At 57.3% G+C, this 21,545-nt stretch overlaps 1 protein-coding gene across 1 annotated transcript; it reads right to left on the reverse strand.

Moving 5' to 3' along the window:
• Positions 1-4,543: 4,543 nt before the first annotated feature.
• AQP1 (aquaporin 1 (Colton blood group)) lies at positions 4,544-18,128 on the reverse strand. Its single transcript, XM_004269936.4, has 4 exons — positions 17,586-18,128; positions 7,852-8,016; positions 7,476-7,556; positions 4,544-6,584 (listed from the first exon to the last, which is right to left on the reverse strand). Exons 1-4 carry the CDS (start codon positions 17,973-17,975, stop codon positions 6,405-6,407), a joined length of 816 nt encoding a protein of 271 aa, XP_004269984.1. The 5' UTR covers positions 17,976-18,128; the 3' UTR covers positions 4,544-6,404.
• Positions 18,129-21,545: the final 3,417 nt, after the last annotated feature.

Here is a 21,545-nt window from a genome sequence, read left to right on the forward strand (position 1 = left end):
AAAAATAAAAATTAGAAAAAGTTCATGGGGAAGAAATTCCAAGGAAATAAATATTTCTATATTCATTAAACTTAACTTCATTTTTAATGTATTTAGTAACATGCTTGACTTATACTCAACTTGGTGCCGTTTACTATGTAACTTAAATATAATTTGTTACTTAAAATGTTTTAAAAACAAAACAAACAAAGAATTGGTGAGGCCGTACTACCCCACACGGCCGAAGATCAGCTCTGCCCTTGCGCCATTCCCCATCAATACACTGGAAAGAACAGAAAAGTAAGCACAACCCTATATACTGAGAATATGATTTATTAGACTGAAGTAGAGTCATCTAAGCAGGACAAGCTCGTTAAAATTTCTGGGCTCCCTTCACCAGTGGCCTCTTTGCCCAGCAGGGCCCGAGGTATTGGTAGGAACTGTCTCTTGAGGGCCGGGGATGATGGCCCTGCTGGCAAGGACCTCACCTGCCTTCCCTACCTCCAGAATTTCCCCTTCAGGAGCACCAAGAACAGTAAACATCATCACCTGTGTGTCCCCAGCCCCCAAAAACGGCCCCTCCCTGGCCCCCAGCTCACAGCGAATTCCACTCATCATCCTCATTGTATTCTAAACCTAAAGAAAACAAGGCGTCTGCCCAGCAGCTCATCCATAAAACATTAATCACTATCTCCTTCCTTGAGAGGCTCCTGACCAGTGAAGGTGTGACCTCCAGGAGTGATGGAAAAATCCTAATCAGTCAGCACGTGGCCAGGCTGTGCCACGGGTGGGGGCCCCTGGCACCAGTCCCTCTAGTGCTTTTCCAGACCAGCTCCTGGCTTTGGTTCCAAGGACACTGAGGACCAGCCTGGGAACCCCCAAAGGAAGTGAGCCCGCCTTGCTTCTACCAAATCCCCAAAAGGCACCATGTCCTTGAGGCCAGGTGGCAAATGGCTGCCCTAAGCCACCCACACCCTTTCATTTGGGTCCTCTTGGAGCCTACATGAGCTTTTGAGATGGACAAGGATGCTGGAGTCGGGGCCAGATTTATGGGTCGCTAGCCCCATTGAGGCTTGTGGCATCTATGTCTGACCAGTTGACTCACCCCAGTCCCGGATAGCTTCAAAGGTCAATTCTCTCATAGAACTCTCGAGGGCCTGGAAAGAGGAGTCCCCTTGATCCTGGAGGAAAAGGATATATCAAAAGGGAAATATGGGTCTATAAGGATCTTACATTCCTGGATGTTTAGAAACCCAGGACTGATTGACTGGAGGCAGGAGGTCATATATAATCATATACTCATATCAACTGTTTTTCTTATATCCCAATATTTATACTGATTATTTTCTTGTATTGTGACATTTGCTTGAACCTTCAGGATGTTTAAAAAATAATGACAGGGCTTCCCTGGTGGTGCAGCGATTAAGAATCTGCCTGCCAATGCAGGGGACACGGGTTCGATCCCTGGTCCAGGAAGATCCCACATGCCGTGGAACAACTAAGCCCGTGCGCCACAACTACTGAGCCTGCATGCCTAGAGCCCGTGCTCCGCAACAAGAGAAGCCACCGCAATGAGAAGCCCACGCACCACAACGAAGAGTAGCCCCCACTCACCACAACTAGAGAAAGCCCACGCACAGCAACGAAGACCCAATGAATCCAAAACTAAATAAATAAAATTAATTAATTATTAAAGGCCCATAAATATGGCCTTGTCCATCTCTTAATTTTAATTAATTAATTAATTTTTTTAAGTGTTTAATGGAGAGAGAAGTATTCTAGGATTCATTCATTCTAGGATGCTGAATTACATCCTGCTTCTTTCTGGGCCAAGCACAGAGAGCACAGCCTTCCAAGCCAGCTGAGCCACCTCCATGTGCAGGTATCCATTGGACCATGGGGGAATCCAGTGGAGGAAATGGCCTGGTAGCTGGTCAGCATGGACCCAGATGGAAGAGGGTGATAGATGACCCCCTCGTCAAAGCACCTCCTGTGTGTAGTTGCTTGAATGCTTGGCAGCTGGGGAACCAAGGTTGAGTCATGGAATCTTCCAGGAAATATACTCTCTCCATTAAATTTTGATGAACAAAACAGACAAGCGTCCTGGTTGCTCCAGAAGCTCTACTTCGGTTCCAGTTATTCTCCTAAAACCTCTCCTCTGTGCTGGGCTGGACAGAACATGAGCAGAGCAGAGCTGGGGATGACCCTTGGGAGATAGGTTACCTGAAGCCCTGAACCCATGGTCTGGAAGATGAGAGGGAGTCTGGGAGAGCCTGGCCCTACAGATTTTGCCCTCAGGCCTGAATGGTGCATTATTATCCCTCAGGGTATAGCATTGTCCTACCCCTTCTCATGTACTCTGGTGGGAGAGGACAATCTCTGGATGAGCAAGTTTATCAGACATATTCCTCCCAAATAGAGAGAGGGACAGTCAGCCCTGGAGGGCACTGGGTGAGGCCAGTGCCAGGGAGCAGTCTTGGGCCAGGTGGTGCCAATACGTCTCAAGCAGAAACAATGGCCATTTGGCCCCAGAATGAATCGCACTTCTCCTGGTGCTAGAGTTCCCTTCAGCCAGGTATTCTTTTCCCTTCCTTTTTCCTCTCAACACCCTCCAGGCAGAGGAAGCCTAGCTGGGCCAGAGCTAAACTTAGTGGGAGTCTTGACAAAATGGGCCTGCACCACATCGTGGAATGAGCCCAGTCTTTGAAGCCAGACAGAGCAAGTTCAAAATCCCAGTTTTGCCACCAGCGCACTGTGTGGCTTTGGGCAAATCATTTCCTCTTCAGGGGCCTCGGTGTCCTCTACAATAGAGGTTGTCATCTCTACCTTCCAAGGATGTTATAAGGATTAGAAAGCTTGTATGTGAAGTCCCAGGGAAGTTCCTTGACCTCTTCTTCAGGCTGTGTATCTTGGCACTAGGATTCTAGATGTTAAAGCAAAACAATCACTAAGAAAGGCTCTGCCCTGGAATGGCCAGGGGATACCAAAGGAAGAGCAAGGGTTGAGGTGGGGGTGGCCAGGGGCCCTTATGGGTTCTGAGAGGGCTTCACGCCAGGGAGGATGGGACAAGGTAAGGAGACAAGCCAAGAAGGGCTGTGAGAGAGAGCCTCGGAACACTTGCACAGGTGGGCTGCCGCAGGCTAGACTGGACCCTGTTTCCATACCTTGGCCAGCACCCTCCCATTCATAGCAGCCTGTCCTCAGCCTGGGAGGTGCAGAGGCAGTTTGCATGGACTGAGGGCCCAGGTGCCACTCGCAGTGGCCCAGTTCACGCTGGAATAAGAAAGCCTGCTCCGACAGCACTGAGCCTTGGCCTCCACAGGCCAAGCCGCCCTTGTATCACCATCAGCAAAGCCCCTCACCAGAGGGAGGTGGGAACTGTGCATCTCTTAGTAGCAGAGTTGTGATGCCAGGACCTTCCCAGTCACCCCTGACCTGCTCAGCCCACACTCATGGCAATGCCTGTCCATGTGGCCCAGTGAGATATCCAGGTTGATGGTTCTCGGAACCTCCCAGACTCTGGGCCTCCTGTTATTGGGCACTAGGTTTCCCAGTATAGTTGTCCCTGTTTTGAGAAACTAGCCCAAAGTGTGTGTGCATGTCAGGGGGAGTGTCAAGAGCCTGGGTCCAAATGTCAGCTTGGCAAAGACTTGTCCTATTACTGGGACGTGTGCCTGAGTACCCACTGCCCTCCATCAAGTGAGGATGCCCATGCCTGCTGAGCCCCCAACACTGGGGGTGGCCATGGGTGGGAAGGGGTTTTGTAAGCTGAACCGTTCAGCCCACACTGGCCTTGGGCTACATGGGGGACAGGTGGAAAGTCAGGGACAGACAGAGGGGTCCTTTCCAGGCCTCCTGTCACCCTGGGGGCAGAGGTCAACCCACTCTGACCTCTCTTCCCTTCTGCCCTGGGGAGACCCCTTAGGAGCCTGACAAAAGCCACAGATCCTCCACGGGAAAATGCACAACCTCACTGAATGTGGCTCATGATTTCAGAGAGGAGGAGCCCTTAGCCCCACAAGGCCTCAAGGGACTAAGTGGCTTTTCCCCTCTTAGCTACTGCAGGTCATCCTTCCCCAGCCAGCTAAGCCTCCCCTGCACCTGGCACTAACCTCACTCTGGCGGGCAAGTCTCTCTCCATACCCACCCCTGGGGCTGAGCTCCCCTGGCAAGCCTGTGGGCCCCAGTGTCCAGCCCAGGTGTAGGTGGGTCACAAATGTGAGGAAGGTCAGAGGGAGGGTCACCTGGGAAGTCCCTGGTGCTCCCTGGGCTCTGTTCTTAGGGATCAGAGGGGAGCCACGGGCTGTCACACTTCATTCCTGCTTTCCCCCATCCCTTTCACAGATCAGAATCAAAAATTAGGGGCAAGACCCTGTGTCTCTCAGATGGAGTTCTGGGTGGGGCTGTGTCCACTCCCTGAGACCAGGGATCCTGGAGGCAGGAGGGCAGGCAGTGGTTCCCCCTCAGACTGGGTCCCTAGGAGTGGGCCCAAGCTCTCAGACCCAGAGATCCCTAGTGGGAACATGGTGGCAAAAGAAGGAAAACTTCATTCCAGAGAGCTTGGATGACTTATATTACTGTTTATTTTCTTAACATATAATGAAATTCCAAATCCAAAGAGATATATATGCAGAGCAGACAGATGCAGGGTTCTGGTGTGCAGCAGCCAGAGCAGGACAGGAAGGGTCTGCGCCCCTCTCCCCTCCAGCACAACCCTCACCCCTCCCGGCCCCTGGCCATTGCCCAGGCAGAAATGCAGAAGCTGGGACTGAGCGGGACCAGTCTCACAGTCCAGGGAGTAGCCAGAGACATGGTCCTGGCTGTTAGGCCTGGCCAAATCATTATCTAGCTGTGGGTCCTTGGGCCTCAGTTCATCTGTTAAATGGGCTAGAAGTTTTTGCTAGGAAATGGAGAAGGGAGTGTGCAGATATCATGATGGGTCGTCCTGCTGCTCCTAGATACCTGTGTATTGTGTCTCTCAGTTTTGGTCACCATCATGGCCACAGGCACATAGGGAGACCTGCTCTGACCCTGGTGGAATTGAATGGACTGTGTAGATAGCTGCCCCCAAACAGACTGTGCTCTGAATTGTCCTTGGGCTGCAGCCATAGCTACTTCCTCAGGTCAAGACCAACTCTCCCCTCCAGATAAAAGAGGAGGGAAGACTATGACCTGGGCAGCCTGTACAGGTCACCCAGCTGCCCCAAATGCCTCCAAACAGGAGCTCAGGAATAAGGGGGGGAATCTGCTCTTCCTCCCCCCTTGGGATCAGCTGGGGGCTTAGAAGCACCCCCAAGTGTCCAACAAGGGCATCTGCCTCCAAGGGCTGATCCGAATCACGGTCATGTGTCCTCAGGCTTGATAACCTTCAGATAACTTGATAAGCTTCAGATGACTAAACACACCTGCATAATGGTGACCTGTGTCTGCACTGGCAGGAGAAAGTGAAGAACCAGATAATGATGGGGGTGATGCAGTGATAGGTGGAAAAGATCAACTACAGCTCAGTGAAGGAATATGGGCGTTCCTCCCTCGCCCTCTAAATGACCTTCATTCTACAAAAGCAGCCTCTGTCCAGTGGAGCCACTATCGGACCTGCTACCCCCAGGAACAGGCACTTCCAGTGGCTGGATGGTCTGCTGCTCTTTGAAACATGTATGCCTATGTACACGTGTTCACATAGATGTGTAGGTACAACTATATACTTGGCAAGTGGAAGAAGCAGCGCTGGTCCAGACTACATCTTCCAGAACCTGCAGTGTGTCTACACTTACAGAATCCTAGAGAGGGGCCTCAGGCCCATATCGCTTTCCCTGTCCCTGCAACTTTACAGATGGGGTCACTGGGGCCCCAAGATTGAGACCTTCCCAAGGTCATGCAGCACATCTAGGGGGGGCCCTGGAAGTGAGCCAGGTCGCAAGGTCGAGGCTTGTCTGTCACTTGCCCCTACCACGGCACCTGCTGGGATCTTTTCCCCATCAGAGCATCCTTGGGGACAAGTGCACTTTACAGGAAAGAGGGCCATGCCCAAAGGCACAATGCAATCACAGTGGAGCCCCAGGCACCTGCAGCAGGTGAGTTGGTGAGCAACTTTGGGATGAGGGGGGACTTTCTGGCACACCTCCCATCACACTCTGAGGGGACAACTTAGCAAGGTGGGTCCCTCTCTTTCACCTCCTCTGTGACTTCAAGGGAGTGGGTGATTGGAAAATCTTGGTCCCCAGGAAGCCCTGAGGCCAGGAAACAGAGAAAGAGAAAGAAGGTGATAGAAACAGCCCCAAATCAGGCTTGACTACGCAGGTCCTGCGGATCTTTGGGGAGTGACTGAGCCAGCTTGTCAGAGTGTCTACAATACGGATTTCATCCCTCCCCTCCCTACACCCGCCCCTGCCAACCCCCCACACGGATGCCTGGGCCAGGCCCCCTTATTTGGGCTTCATCTCCACCCTGGAATGGATGTCGTCGGCATCCAAGTCGTACTCCTCCACCTGACCGCTGGTCCACACCTTCACGCGGTCTGTGAGGTCGCTGCTCCGCGGGGCCAGGATGAAGTCGTAGATGAGCACGGCCAGGGCTCCTCCGATGAACGGCCCCACCCAGAAAATCTAGAGCAGGAACAGAGCAGACGTGCTTAGAGGGCGTCTGATGGGAACTGCTTACCCTGAGACCCCTGCTCCACCACGCCACCGCCTGGCTTCCCTCCCACCCGTGCCTGAACCCCAGCATCCCCATTCCTGTGCCCCCAATGACTGGCCCAAGGCAGAACTCTAGTAGTGGATGTCTCCCTGCCTCGGTGCGACCCAGCTCAGCATGCCTGGCGTGGTCAGACCAGCCCCTTCTTGAGGGTGGCCACTGCCCCACCCTCCCCAGCTTTGAAAAGGCCCCAGAGATAGTCTGGTTTGATCAAAAGTGGCCTGGAGGGCTTCCCTGGTGGCTGATGCAGGGGACATGGATTTGTGCCCCGGTCCGGGAAGATCCCACATGCTGCGGAGCGGCTGGGCCCGTGAGCCATGGCCTCTGGGCCTGCGCGTCCGGAGCCTGTGCTCCGCAACGGGAGAGGCCACAACAGTGAGAGGCCCGCATACCACACACACACAAAAAAAGTGGCCTAGAAAAGAAACAGCAACAGTGAGAATAGCTAAATCCCTCGGGCACTGACTCTGTGTCGTGCTCAGCTTACAGGTGCCGAGACCTTTGTCCTGGGCGGGAAGCAGGCACTCCCACACCCGCACCTCCCAGCTCAGGAAACACAGGCACCAGGAGGCACTGGGATGACATGGGGCAGGTCTGAGCTGGGACGGGAGGCTGGCCTACGCCGCCTGAGGCGTGAGCCCACTGGCTCTTTTATCTCAGGTCTCAGCTGCCCTATTTCCTCCGCCCTGGCCATCTCCCAGAGCCTCTGTGATGGGAGCTAATGTCACAGGATGGGGGCGAGTCTTCCATAAGGCACCAGAACCTCCCACCCGCCTCCACGGGGCCGCCCTGCGACCCCTTACCCAGTGGTCCTGGAAGTTGTGTGTGATCACCGCGGAGCCGAAGGACCGGGCGGGGTTAATACTGCAGCCTGTGTAGTCGATCTGTGAGGAGGAAGGGGCAGGGGCAACAGGGTAGGAGATACAGAAACAGAGACAGAGGGAGAGGGAGAGAGAGGGTGACATGGAGAGAGAGGACCGGAGAGGAAACAGACAAGTGACATTCAGACCCAGAAAGATGGTCAGGAGGTCCCTGCACTTTCCTCTCCCAGGTAGGCGGTCCCCCCACCCCACAGCATGAGCCCTGTCGGAGTCCCACCCACTGTCCTGACAGGACACCACAACAGCCTGGCTCCACCCTCCCCACCTCCACCACCACCTGGGAAGGTCCCCCACTCACGGCCAGCAGGTGCCCCAGGGCCACAGAGAGGCCGATGGCGAGCGGGGCCGAGCCCCCGAGGTCCCGGCGCCTCCGGTCCGTGGTGGCCAGCACGCATAGCACCAGCTGCAGGGTTCCTATGATCTCGATGCCCAGCCCCTGGCCCGAGTTCACGCCAGGGGCCAGCTGTAGGGGAGAGGGGCAGTAAGAACTGCGTCCCAGGGCCCCCAGGGCCCCCAGGCCCGGGCCCCCAGGGCCATACCCTCGGTGCCTTCAGAGCGCTTCGCATCAGCCCCCGGCAAGGCCACACTCAAGCACATACAGCCATTAGTGGGCCTTGTCCCCGCCCACACCTGTTGAGGAAGCGCCAGCTTGGCCTAAACACTGTGGCACTCCAGAGGGGCCTGGGGCTGCTGGGGGGCGGGGCTTGGCCTAAACACTGTGGCGCTCCAGACAGGCCTGGGGTTGCTGGGGGGCGGGGCTTCTGCATCCAGCTACATCCAGGCCGGGGTACCCTTGGGGGTACCAAGGCCATAGGCGACAGGTGAGCCCTAGCCCTGGGAGGAGATGGTTAGGGACATTCAGGGACAATTAAAGAAGAGAAGAAAATGGGTGGCAGGGCCCAGCTGGAGGCATTGCTTCTTACTCCAAAAGTCTTGAACATCCCCCCCATCCTCTGCTGCATCTCAAATTCCCAAAGATGCAGAGAGTCTTCCTCAGTTAGCTGGCCACAGCTCCCTGTGTCCTTCTCGCCCTTGAGCCTACGTCCCTTGCATCCCCACCCTCTGTCTCCTGCCCCACCTCTGTCTGTCTCTCTCCTGGTCCAGTGTCTGTCTCCCATTTCCTCTGGGCCCTGCCCTCCCTATCTGCCCCCTCCCTGTCCCTCCTGGCCCAGCGCCCCTCCCTCTCTTTGGCCACGCTGGCTGCACCACCACCGTCTGGCTCCCACTTGCTGCTGGGCCACTTTTAGAAACATGACTCATGGAACAAGAAGGGAATGGGAGCTGCTGTGAGGTCACCCGAGCCCTCCCTCTGCAGCTGCACCAGGGAGATCCCTCCCCACGGAGCCCCTGCACCTTCCCACACATGAGGGTCCCAGGGGCCAGATATGCCCACACGGGGGAGCTGGGCCACGTCAGCACAGGCTGCCTTCTCCCAGGCTGGTGTGTCCAAATAAGACTGAACTTGAAGTCTCATCTGGAGGGTAGGGGAATGGGGCTGTCTCCGAGGCCACAGGGCATTCTGCAGAGTCCTAGGTGGAGGGCACTCCACCACCATCCAGAGCTTTTCTCAGCCCCACCCTGAGGCCATCCAAAGGAACAATTCTCTTCCCGCCTTTGTCTGCAGCCCTGGGTCACAGGGAAAGTGACTCACATCCCCTCCCCTGTGTTGCAGCCCCAGCTCTGGGCCTTTCCTGGCCGACCCCAGGGCTGCAGCCCCTCAGCTCAGCCAGCCCTCCGGGCAATACCCAGTTTTCTTCACACCCCAACGTGGGGCTGTGGAGGCAGAAACCCTGAATTCAGGTCCTTGCTCTCCCACTTGCTGACACCATGACTATGGTCTCTGCCCTCTCTGGTCCTCAGTTTCCCCATCTGTAAAATAGATCTAATTTTCCCTTCCCATTCTCCAGAGAGGCCAGAGGTTCTAAGGCTGTGGGGACAGTCTTGGGGCATTTGAGAAGGGCTGCAGAGGCAGAAGGGATCAGAATGGTTGTTGTGGCTCTGTTCGGGCTCTTTCTCATCTCATCCCCAGGATTGGGGGCGGTAGCAGGCAGAAGGGGAGAGGCTCTGCCGCCCAGGAGTGTGGAGATGGGAGTGAGGCCCGCCTGGAGCCGGGACAGGCTCCATGGAGGCGAGACTGGTGAGGCCGGGCAGCTTGTACCACTGCCCATCACACTCACACCTGCTGTTACCCTCCGTGTCTGAGCACTCAGGAAGCTCAGGGTTCCTCCCCACGCTCTCTCCTTTGCTCTCCAGGGTCCGCATGATTGCTAGCTGCCAGGAGTCCTGAAACCAGCCCTTCCACACTGATTAACGGAGCCATTGCTCTAAGCGGCTCCTGTGTCATACTCTCCATCCCCACCGCACTCTCCTCACACACGTGGTCTCGGCAAGCTCACCTCCTGCCCCGATTCTTAACCAGGTCTGAGCATCCCAGCCCCTGCTCTGCCCAAGGGTACCACTTTTCATGCAAAGTGAGCAGGGCAGGGGGCCTGGTGCCATGACCCGTCCACAGGAAGTGACACCTGCCCTGGGAACCCTAGGATGTACCCTTTCCTAGCTGCCCAGAGCCCTTAGAACCTGACAGCCCAGAACCACATGGGTTAGTAACCTTCCTCTCCCCAAACCCGTCACCACTACCACCAGCAGCAGGAAGATTCCCCTGATTGTTTCCATGTCTATGACCTCCTCTCTTTCAACTGCCAAAGCACGTGTGTTACTTACATCTGAAAAAAAAAAAACAACTGATAACTCAAAATCGGAAGGGATAGTTAAAGGTCTGTTGAAAGTTGATGTCCAGAAAAGAGCAAGTAAAAATTCAGACCCTATGTTCCTGTTTACAACCTATTAAATTTGACACAATTGCTTACATAGGGCTAATCCTACTTGTGGTTACTTGTTATTGAAAAAAATATGTTTGCACATCCCCAGGTAGTTTTGCTCAGTCCAGGTCTTATATTTCACTGATGAAGGTCCCCCCCTCCCCCGCAAAAAAGGTAACAATCAATTTTCTGAACACAAGTATAAAAAACAGAAATCTCCACACAGTTAAAGCATCAGAAAGATGCAGGCTCTCCATTTTCGTGTCAAGCCCACTGAAGCCCGCTCTCAAGGCCCAGTTCAGACTCCAGTAGCACCAAGAAGTTTTCGCGGGTCCCTGGCCAGAATTCACTTCTGCTGCCACTCTGCCGAGCCCTCACTGAACGGCCTGCGTATCTTGCAGAGAAGTAACCTTTCTGCCTCCTGTGTTGGTGCCTCAGACACCCTGGCCTGGGAGCTCGGTGGGGACAGAATGGGGACACCTTCTCATCTCCCCGCCCAGACCTCAAAGGGGACACTCGCTGTGTGGTGACAGAAGTAGCAGACGACGCTGATTTTCTAGCACTTCCACCCTCTCTAGAAGCAGCCAGGGAAGCCCTCTGGAGCTCAGCAGGGCTGGTTCATTCGCTTTCGAACTGGGAGACCACAGGCCAGTCATGGGTCTCTGTGGACCTCGCAGGGCAGCCTGCTCAAGGCTCTGTGAGATGACAGACAAGGAGGCCAAGGCCCAGGAAGGAGACAGCAAAGTCAGAATCCTTGCTCCAGGGGTCTGTGCCACCCAAACTCACAGGCCAAGCAAGGTGCTGGCTACCCACAGGTTGGGCTAAGGGTTCTGACGATTCCCAGCTTGGCCTGAGGAGCTGGCAGAACATGCTCTGCAGCTGCCAGGGTGTCCCAGGCACCAGGCTGGCACAATGCTGACCTCTCCAGGAGTGGGCCTCAAACCCTCCCCACTGCCCATGGGCAGTATGACCAAGGTAGCTTCTAAGGGCCAGGGCCCCAGCTTGGCCTGGGCACCATGGCGTCCCGCCCTTGGGGAACAGCAGGTCCCAGGGCCAGGTCCGGCTGTGGCTCTGGGCATCCACGCTCAAAAAACAGGGGAGGGAAGACATTGAGGCCTGCCCCCCACACCCACTGCCTCTAGCGCTCAGCATTCCCAGTGAGCGGGGCCTCGGTGAGCCCCCCGACGTCACCCCTCCGTGACTGTTCCGGCATGCATGCGCCTCTGAGGACGCACGGCTTTGGTGCCTCTGTGTGTCTTTGTAGATTGGTATCTGTGGGGGACCACATGTGTCCAGGTGCGACTCCGTCCTTTTCTTTTTCATTAAACCTTTCATTAAGAGGTTTATTAGACAATAAGTAAACAAAAAGTCTATCCAAGAGTTAACAAAAGTTCTCAACCTGTAGGCACTAAACAATACAAGCTAAAAATATCTGACACAAAAATGGACAGAATTACAAGAAGAAAATGATCAGTCCACTACCAGAGTGAAAGGGTTTAACAACCCTCTCTTAGAAACTGATGGAACGAAGAGTCAAAATATATAAACAGCAGGAACAGGGAAGATTTGAACCACACAATTAACAAGCTGGATTTAAGGAAAATGCGTAAGCCCTGCACCTCCATATTTGAGAATATACCCTCTTTTTCAGCCCGCCCACGTGGGACATTCAGACACACTAATCACGTACTGGCCAGATGCATCTTAACTGTCTCTGAAAATCCTTATCACGCAGGGTACCATCTCTTACGGAGGGGGCTTTGTGGAGGCTGGGGCAGGGCTCTCTGTGTGGCCCTAGATGTTCATCTTGTGTGTCTGACGCACTTCTGAGCATGTCACCCTGTCCCTGTGTGTTGCACTCCCACACACAAGTGCCACTACTGGCTGGGGATGGAGGAGAAGGGAAGGAAGCCCCCTTGAGTAAAAGAGAGGCAGGTCTCAAAGTGCTCTCTGCTCCCAGAAGCCATTTCATCTTCCCGACAAGAAACAATACACAAAGCAATGGCTTCCTCCTTCCCTTCCTCACTTCAGGGCAGCCCTGCCCTCCTGCCCGGGAAAGGAAGAGGTTCCACTGAGGACCACCCTCCCCGTACCCTCCTAGGGTCCCAGGGCCTGAGTGGGACCACCCAGGCTTGAGAGTATGCTTCATGCCCACGTGTGTGTGCCCGTGTGCCATGTACCATTGCGTGTGTGAGTGCACGTGCGTGTACGGGTGCAGCGTAAATGTGTGCAATTTGGAGCAGCAGAGATAATCAAGGGCTGGAGGCAGGAGGCCAGGGGTCCTGCCTGCCATCATCTGCTGTGCAACCTAGGCACGTCTCCATGTCTCTGTGGGCCACGGTTTCCTTACCTGTAAAATAGAGGCCTCAGCCCAGATTCTAGCCCCAGACCTTGTCCAGGATTCCTCCCCACCTGACGTGGGACCCCGGCCCCCAAGACCTGCGGTCACCCTCCGGGCCAGGATCCTGAGTGCAGGATTCCCACAAGGCCATCTGAACCGCTGGTCTCCATATGGCGTGGAGCCTGTTATAGGACCTCCCAACCACCTGTAACTGCCCGATGCCCTCCACAGACACACACCCCAGAGCAGCCGGCTGCCTGACAGACCCTGCTTGCATAGCCCTGATGACAGGGAGCTTACTGACTTGGAGGCTGCCCTTCCCCAGTTTTTTTAAAAAAGGGTCTTTCTTTACCCTGAGCAGACACCTGCCTCTGGTTGTCCTGATGGTGGGATTTCAGGCACCGAAAGGAAGTGCTCATTGGAATGGGCATTTCCCAGCCTTTTCTACCCTCTTTTGAGTTGAGTTTTCCAGCCTCAGGGTGTGTTTGCCCACTGGACTGTAGCTCCTTGGTTGTGTAAAGACAGCCCCTCACTCACCCCCTGGGCACCACCGTGGGTAAGGAGCCCCTCTGGACCCCAGAGAGAGGCTCTGGCTGAGGGGACCCTGGCCAGGACAACGTTTCCTTGCCCCTACCTGCAGGTATGTGGGCTCAACCCACGCCCATTCAGGAGACCCCAGACCCGTCGGTGCTTCCAGAGGGCAAGGACCATGGCCCCCCAGGGGGGCTCTGCCAGCAAGCACCAAGGGCTCCCTGTGCCCCCAGGAAAGCTTGCCCAAGCCAGTCTTCAAGGCGAGGCAGGGGGCGTGTCTGACCTGCCTGGGGAAAGCCCTGATGGGTGAGAGTAAAGGCACCCCTGCTGGGCGGGGCCCTAGAGAAAGTGGGGACCACTACTTGGGCCTTAGATCAGGTTGGGGGGAGACAGCATGGGATTGTCCTGCAGTGAGCTAAAGGCTCCAGATGTGAGGGGAGGCTGTGACCGGGGGACGGGGGAGTCAAGGCAAGTCCCCTTAGACCGAGGGACCCCGGCGGGCCATGTCCCCTCTCAGAACGTAGCTCCTTCACATGAGGAGTCCCACAGCGAGCCCTGGCTAGGGCCAGGCGTCAGCGTGGGCAACATGGGGCGGGCAGGGCTGCTCCGAGGGCTCTCATGGGGGAAAGAGCCTAAGAATTTTCCGTGGTAAGGGAAGTCTCCACCGCAAAGCTCCTGCCTCGCTCTGTGCCCTCCCCCTCATCTGGTTCTGGCTGGAGACAGTAATTATATGTCCCATCAGTGGCATCACCACCCAGCCCCCAGCCCCCTCCCTGGGCAGGGCCGTCGGAAAACTGGCTTCCCTTTCCCCCAGCCCCCACCCCCAGCTCTGGGGGAGGCCAAGGGCCCTCAACTCTGGAAGAACCAGTGGCGTGGGGAAGGGGGGGTTAGGGAGAGGGAGGTACTCTCATTCTGTGGCTGGGGAAACTGAGGCCCAGGACACTGAGGAAGTGGGAAGCTTGGGGCTAAAGGCAGGCCCTGGATGCAGCACGTAGAAACAGTCCCCAGGCAGTCAGGCCCAGAATCAATGGGGCTGAGAAAAGACCCCCAAATGAGGGAAGTGTGCGCTCTGCCTGAGCCCCCGAAGGGGCTGAAATCAGAGGCTCTGGATGGAGTGGCATCCAGTCCCCTCTTGGACACAGGTAGACACTGGCCTGAACCCTGAGCCCTCACCTCTCTCCAGAGCCCCAGCCTTCCACCATGACCCCCCATCAGCCACACCCCACAACTCTCAGGACATGACCTCCTCTACCTAGAAGCCCCTTCCCCCCAGCCCAGAGTCTTCACATTCAGGCTCTCATGGCACCTCCTCCCTGAAGCCCTCCTGGTCCTCACCACAGCTCAAAGTCAGAAGTTCCCAGGTGCCCTGATACCTCTTATCGCACTGGCCTCCTGACCCCTATCACGGACAGATGTGCACCGGGCTTATCTTGCACAGGACCATGGGCTTCCCAGGGCAGGGATTGGGCTGACTCAGCCCTGCATTCAGTCTGCAGCAGTGACAGTCACGTTTATAGGGTGAGCAAGCCAGAGAGGGGAAGAGTGAAAAGAGCTGGCGAATGGTCCAGATTCCAAGGTGCAGGAGCGTCTTCGACTTCCCAGAGCCCAGCCATACCTTGCGATCTCCCCTTTCCACAGATGGGAGCTGGGGCCACACAGACAAGGTTGCTTGCATGAAATCACACAGGGTATTAGTAGCTGAGCTAGGGCAGGGCAGACCCGGCACCAACCCCTGCCTCTGAGCCTCTCACTCTAGGAACAAAATCAGGGTTTGGCTCTGAGAACTAGCCAGGATGCGCCAGGCTGGACAGAGGTCCATGGTCCCTCTGGGGCATATCCTGAGCCCTGACTCAGTGAGGAGAAAGTTGTCCCCAACATGTCCCCGGGGGATACCCCCTGACTCATTCCAACCACTTCCTGTCACTTCTTTTCCTATTTTCCTTGGAAATCTCCATGCCAACCATGGGTTTGGGCTGGGGCGGGGCTTGGGACTCAAGGGGCTGCGGGAGCCTCCCCCAGAGCCTGGAGGAAAGAGTGTGTCACCTGTGTAGGCTGGTCTCTGCCCCTCTCGAGGTATTGAGGCCACCTCCCAGGTCTCTTCAGGTCCCAGGTTCAGTGCTCTGGACCCTTTTCCTGTCCTTCAGCCCAGGACTTGTGTTTCTGGACCCCAAACTTCCATGGGGGTCCCCGGGCCCCTGCCACAGCCCTCAGTGCCCTTAGGTTCAGCACGGCCCCTCTTGGGCTCCTGTGAGCCAGACCCTCCTGGGAAGAGTGATAAACTCGAGTCCACCAAAGGAAGCTTGTTCGTACTATGGGTGTGGCCAAGAGATATCAAGAGACCTAGGTCCCCTCTTAGAGCCTCAGGGCTCTCAACTCCAAGAAAACTCAACAAGTTAGCAGTAGCCAGGCCTTGAACCCAACTTGCCTGCTTCCCCGCCCATGCCTGGGCCCCTTTTACTCCCCCTTCTGCAACCCATCCAGCTCAGGTATTGGGGTGACTTTGGAAAATGGAGCCTTGAGAGGGAAAGGGACACTAAGGCAGGGTGTGGCCAGATCAAGGTGGCACAGGGGTAGGTGCTTGCCCTCCTCAAGTCTGCCCGGGATGCCCATGTGAGAGAGCGAAGTCGGCCAGCAGATGCCTGTCCCGCCTGTCCCTTGAGAGGGAAGGTCAAGAGGGGGCCGGAAGGCCTGGGGAGACTCATCTCCTCCCCTAGGAGGACCCATTCCCAACCCCCATTGTGCCCAGCTGAGCCCCAAGGTGATCCACCCTACCCAGTGCGCACTCCCCGAAGTCACCCGGCTCTGCTCCCACTGGAGAGACAGGCCTGGAGGGCCTCACATCCACCGTGCCCACAGCTTCCCCGACTAAAGTCTAAACTCCAGGCCGCAGGGCTAACCGTCAGTCCTAGGCTCGGTGAGGTGTCACTGTGACACGAGAAGTGCTAATCCCTCCTTGGCAGGGTCGTGCCAGCTGCCCTCTGCACAGACCTCGCCAAGCCTCCGCCCATTGCAGCACCAGGATCTGAACTTTGGCTGGGAAGCGAGAGGGCGGCTGCTTCTCTAATCACCCACGGCTCTCTCTGCAGAGCCCCTGGCCGGCTCCCTTACTCTCCCACGCCGGCCTGTCCAGCCCAGGCCCCGCCAGTCTCGACCTGGTTTGATTCCTCCTCTCTGCTCCTTTGCCTTTCTCCCTCCCTGTGGAAACACCCCCTCGGGTGCTCTGAGACCTGCTCCAAGCCTTACTCAGCCTCTCAGGCCACATTTCCCCCTGCTGTGGCCCAAGCCAGGTCTGAGTTTGCAGTTGGCTGAGGGTCTGGAAAAGCCCAGGTCTGCGACAGCAGGCAGCGGCCGCCAACGACCAATTAGCTGTGCTAAGCGGCCCGGGAGAAATTCTTTTCCGCAGCTCCCACCCAGTCTGCTTCTCATGGGCGCCCCCAGGCCAGGCCTCATTCAAGCCGCGAGCAATGGGCGCACGCAGGGACGCACGCACCCCCTGGGACGCTCACACAGCAGCACTAACGCGCTCACAGACACACTTGCAGAAGCAGTGTGTCTCACAGACTTGGAGGCCCATGCCGGCACCCACGTGCACACACCGTTCACAGACACACATACACGCGCCACACCTCTCTGTGTCTGGTGACAGAGAGTGGACCCAGACAGGAGGCAAGATGTCCCCGCTCCGGCTCACCCCCCCCGCCCCCGCCACCGCCTTGCTGTAATCCAGGAAAGCTGAAAGCTTTCCAGCAAGTGTTTTCACCCCCCATCTTTGTCTCATTCCCGGGCCCAGAAGAGCAAGAGGAGTTTTTCGTTGAAGGCAGCTTGTTTGGGGGACCTGGGCGGCTGCCTGGAAGCTTGAGTGACCCCCTCTCCGGGAGAGCCCTGCTCACACAGGACTCTGTGTGACCAGCTGCAGGACATGCCGGGCAGGTGGTGCAGGGAGGCTGGGGACAGCGGGCAGAGTGTCCCCAGGGTCCAGGCTGCACAGGGAGAGAGCTGCTGCACAGGCGGGGCTGCGGAGTGGTGGTACGAGAAACCACAGCCCAGGGACGAGGAACTGCTGGCCCAGCTGTTAGCTGCCGCCTGTGCTTATTCCCCACAATAGAGGCCCGCAGGGGACATTGGCAAGACCATCATGCTGGGTCTCAGCTCCCCACAGTGCCCGGCAGGAAACAGGCTCTGGACCGCAGGCGTAGCTGAGTTCCAGTCCCAACTCTGCGTGACCTCCAGCAACCTCTTGTCCTCTCTGTTCCTCGGTGTCCCCATCTGCACAATGGGCGGAGGATGAGACCAGCGCCGCCTCAGCACTGAGGCCCCAGAGCCTGGGGCCACCCCACTCACCGCATTGAGGCCAAGCGAGTTGTTGGGCAGGGAGGAGGTAATGCCCGAGAGGATGGCAGTGGCGACGATGGCCCCCACGCACTGGGCCATGATATACATGACAGCCCGGAGGACGCTCATCTGGCAGCTAAGCAGGATCCCCAGCGTGACAGCCGGGTTGAGGTGGGCGCCGCTGATGTGGCCCACGCTCTGGGCCAGCGTGGCAATGCTCAGCCCAAAGGCCAGCGACACCTTCACATTATCCTGGACGGCACCTGTCGTCTGGTTGCTCTTTATCGGGTACTGGAAGCCCAGGGCGGAACCGATGCTGATGAAGATGAAGAGGGTCATGGCCAGGAACTCGGCCACCACTGCCCTCCAAAAGAGCTTCTTCTTGAACTCGCTGGCCATGCTGGCAGGGGGCTTGGCTGGAGACCGCTGCCTGCTGCTCGCCTCCCTCCGAGAGCTGAGCCACAGCCCGGGCTGGGCCTATTTATAGGACCCTGGCGGGAGGAGAAGGGGGGAGCACAAAGGGAGGAAGGCCTCTCCTTGCTCGTGGCCCGCCCCACACCGCATGGGCCTCCTCTCAGCGATGGATGCAGGCACAGCTCTGCTGTCAGCCTGCCAACTTCTTTTCCCTTCCTCCTCTCTCCCCTCCCTCCCTCTTTTCCTCCGCCCTCAGCCCTGCCCAGCCCGGGGAGGCAGGCAGGAGGCAGCCACTGCTCTAATAGGCTTTGAGAAATTCCTCCAAGTAGGCCCCCCTCAGAGGGCCAGAGAAATCCAGGTGTCCCCGCCCTGTGTGCAAAGCTCAGGGGGTGCCCGAGGACAAGTCCAGACTCTCGGGATGCGTGGGGCGGGGTGAGCAGCTGGGTTCAGCAGGTAGACATTGCCCTCCTGGAGGCGGGCACCATGACCCTGCTGGCCTGGCATCCCCATCCCGCCTCAGAGCGACATTAGTCTGGAGTCCACAGGTCCAGGGTCCCCAGGGGCAGTCTGGGCCTCTCACCCCTGGCCCAGACCTGGCCACGAGATGTCACTGTAGGAATGGCCCAGAGCCCCCAGCCCCACCGGCCAGGCCAAAGTTAATGGGGACACGGAGGCATCAGAGGGTGCAGAGAGCTTGTCCATGGACCACCCTCCACTCTGTGGTCAAGGGCAGGCCTGAGATCAGTAAGAATTTGAGACGCCCCCATGCTGGGAGCCCTCTAGCTTCTGAAGCAATTTGAGCAAATGATTTCAGAGCAAGTGTGGGAAGATGAGGGCAGGTGAGGACTTTCCTCTCAAAGACAGTCAAGCTGGCAGAACACGGGGGAGACGGAAGGAATGGCAGAGCCTAACCTGGAGACTGGAAAGCCTGGGAGGGAGAGAGGGGGGAGAAAAGGAGGGAGCACGAAAGGGAGAGGCAGAGGGACACGGATGGGAAAGGAAGAAGAAAAGGAGACAGAGAGAGAGAGAGGAAGAGAGACAGAGAGAGAAGGAAGGACAGAGAGAAGTTGAATCAGCAAAAGTGGAAGTGAAAGGGATAGATCCCCAGACAGAGACAGGGAGACGGGTCAGGGCCGAGGAAGAGAGACAGAGAGAGAGCGCAGGGGATACAGGACTGGACCCAGAGGCAAGGATCCAAAAGAGAAAGATGAGTGAGCAGAGCGGAGGTGGGGGGCAGGGGGCAGACGACACCCCGAGCAGGGGGAGGGGAAGGGGCTGCTCTGCAGTCCGCCACCCCACCCTGCAGCCCCACCTGTGCCCCGAGCATCCCCATGCCAGAGGCCCAGCGACAGCCCATGAGCTCAGCAAGAAACTAGACTCCTGGGCCAGGAGCCCGGTCAGGAGCCCCAGGCCACCAGCCTGATGCACATTATTCTGTGAGAAGAGGAGCCAGATGGGGTCCTGGGCGAGGTTGGGCCCAGGAGGGAGGGGCCTCCCCGGCCCTCTCCTCCCTCCCCTGCCTGCCTTACCGTAGCCCTACACCAGAATGCTGGCTTCTCCCCATTTTACAGGTGGGAAGATGAGGCCCAGGGAGGGGAAGGACCTCTCTGAGCTCTGTGTGCGTCCAGGGACCATCTGCAGAAGATGACGCTAGACCTCAATGACCTCCGTCCTGCCTGGCTGCAGCACACCAGGGCTGCCCTCACCCTGGCGACGAGCCCCCAGAGATCAGCCTGGTGTTTGCCGGTGGCAGGAGGCCCACCGGGTTAGGGGTGGGGGAGATGTGTCCACCTAAGTGTCTGCGAGTACAGGACAGGGTGGATGTGAGGCAGGGAGCTAGCATGGTGGCTAGCGGGCCCTGCCTGCCCAGAGAGCCCAGTGCCCAGAGGTAATCGGTGCCTTATTTAACCGTCCAAGGGAGGGAGCCGGCCCCACTAGGACACTTCCTGGAGCCTCTTCTGCATCTTTCGCTCTGGGCAGGCCTGGCTCAGTTCTCCATGCCCCAGGAGGCTCCTCACGCCCCTGGCCCCACGGCCTGGTGGCCACCACGGCCCGTGATGAAGGGTTCTCTGGTCAGTTCCGAGCCTCCGACCAGAGCTTCCGCCGCGTGGCTGGGATTCCCTCACTCTGAGGCTTTGCTGGATGGCTTGTTTCCCCTCAGACCGGTCTCGGAGGGCAAGGCTGGGGTGCACCTCAGAGCAGGTTCTTCCGGAGCAGGACCATTCCCTTCGGGCCACAGGCTCCCTGTCTACAGAGGAACATACACGCTCTGCTCAGTGCAGGGACTAGTTCTGACGGTGGTAGGTGCTGAGACCCAGCCAGGAAGGCCGGAGGAAGGCAGCAGGGGGAGAGCTGGTCCCAGAGGGGCCACTAGACTCGGGCCGGTGCTGGGATACAGCACCCCAGAGACACGAATCAGAGCCTGCGTGGGCCTGTGTGTGTCCAGGCTCTGTGAGAGTGTCCACGGGCCAGGTCAGGACCCAGGCAGCAGAGGACACATCACGTGCTACTGTGCATGAGGGTGAGAGTCACCTGGGAAGTACTATTTCATCCAACAAATAATTACTTAGCCCGTGTCACGGCCAAACACTGTTCTGGGCACTGGGGGACAGCTACGAACGAGGCGGCCCAGCTCCTTGTGCTTCTGAAGTGCTCCTTCTAGCACATGAGCCTGCAGGCTCTGTGTGAGTGGCCGAGTGTGTTACTGTGGGGGGCACGCGTGTGTGAGCGTGTACTTGCTGGATGGCCATGTCTGTCTGGAGTGGGGCAGGAGACGGGGGACACAGGGGTTTTGACAAAGCACTTTTGCCCAGGCAAATTAGGCACCCACTAATCTCAGGATGATACGAGGGTCCTCAGGGCAACAGTCCCCGCCCCCTCTCCCAGGTAAGCATGGCATCTGCCTTAAATGCCACCATTATAGCTACGTTCCTTTCGATGAAGGAACGGCCGTCACCAGGAGGCACCATCAGAACGCAGGCACCTCCGGAATAATGCCCACCTCATTCAGCCACCATCTCCCATAATGGAAAAGGGCCTCTGTGGCCATTTCAATGGGGAAAGGGGAGCCCCAGACCCAAAAAGGCCCCAAACCCCTCCACCTCCTCCCTGGTCGGCCACAAACCCGGGCCAACCAGGGAAAGAAGGAGGGAAACAGCCTTTGTCTGAGGGTCCATCCTCACCACAACCCTGGGAGGCTCGGAGGGTAAGCGGTTTGCCAAGGAATGGCAGAGCTGGGGAACTCAGGAACCCCAGTCTGGTTCTCTGCTCGCCTATCAGGAAGGGCCCTGATGGACCCGGGTACCAGATGGAAACCCCAGCTCTGCTGGGCCAGGAACAAAGACAAGGGCAGGGGAAGCTGGCCCCGGAGGCACTAGGATGAGTGAGGGGTGGGAGTGACAGGACCATCTTCACCGTGTCCGCGTAATCGGTGTGGGGCAGGGAGCATCGGAGCAGCTAGGAGAGGCCAGAGCCGCCCCTGTGTTCCTGCCAGCCGCTGGCAGGGGAGCTTAGGTCCTGTGGAGGGGACCACACCCACCCAGCTCCCCCTCCAGT

This window comes from Orcinus orca, chromosome 9 (genome assembly GCF_937001465.1).
Source record: "Orcinus orca chromosome 9, mOrcOrc1.1, whole genome shotgun sequence".
NCBI classification, from domain to species: Eukaryota; Metazoa; Chordata; class Mammalia; order Artiodactyla; family Delphinidae; genus Orcinus; species Orcinus orca.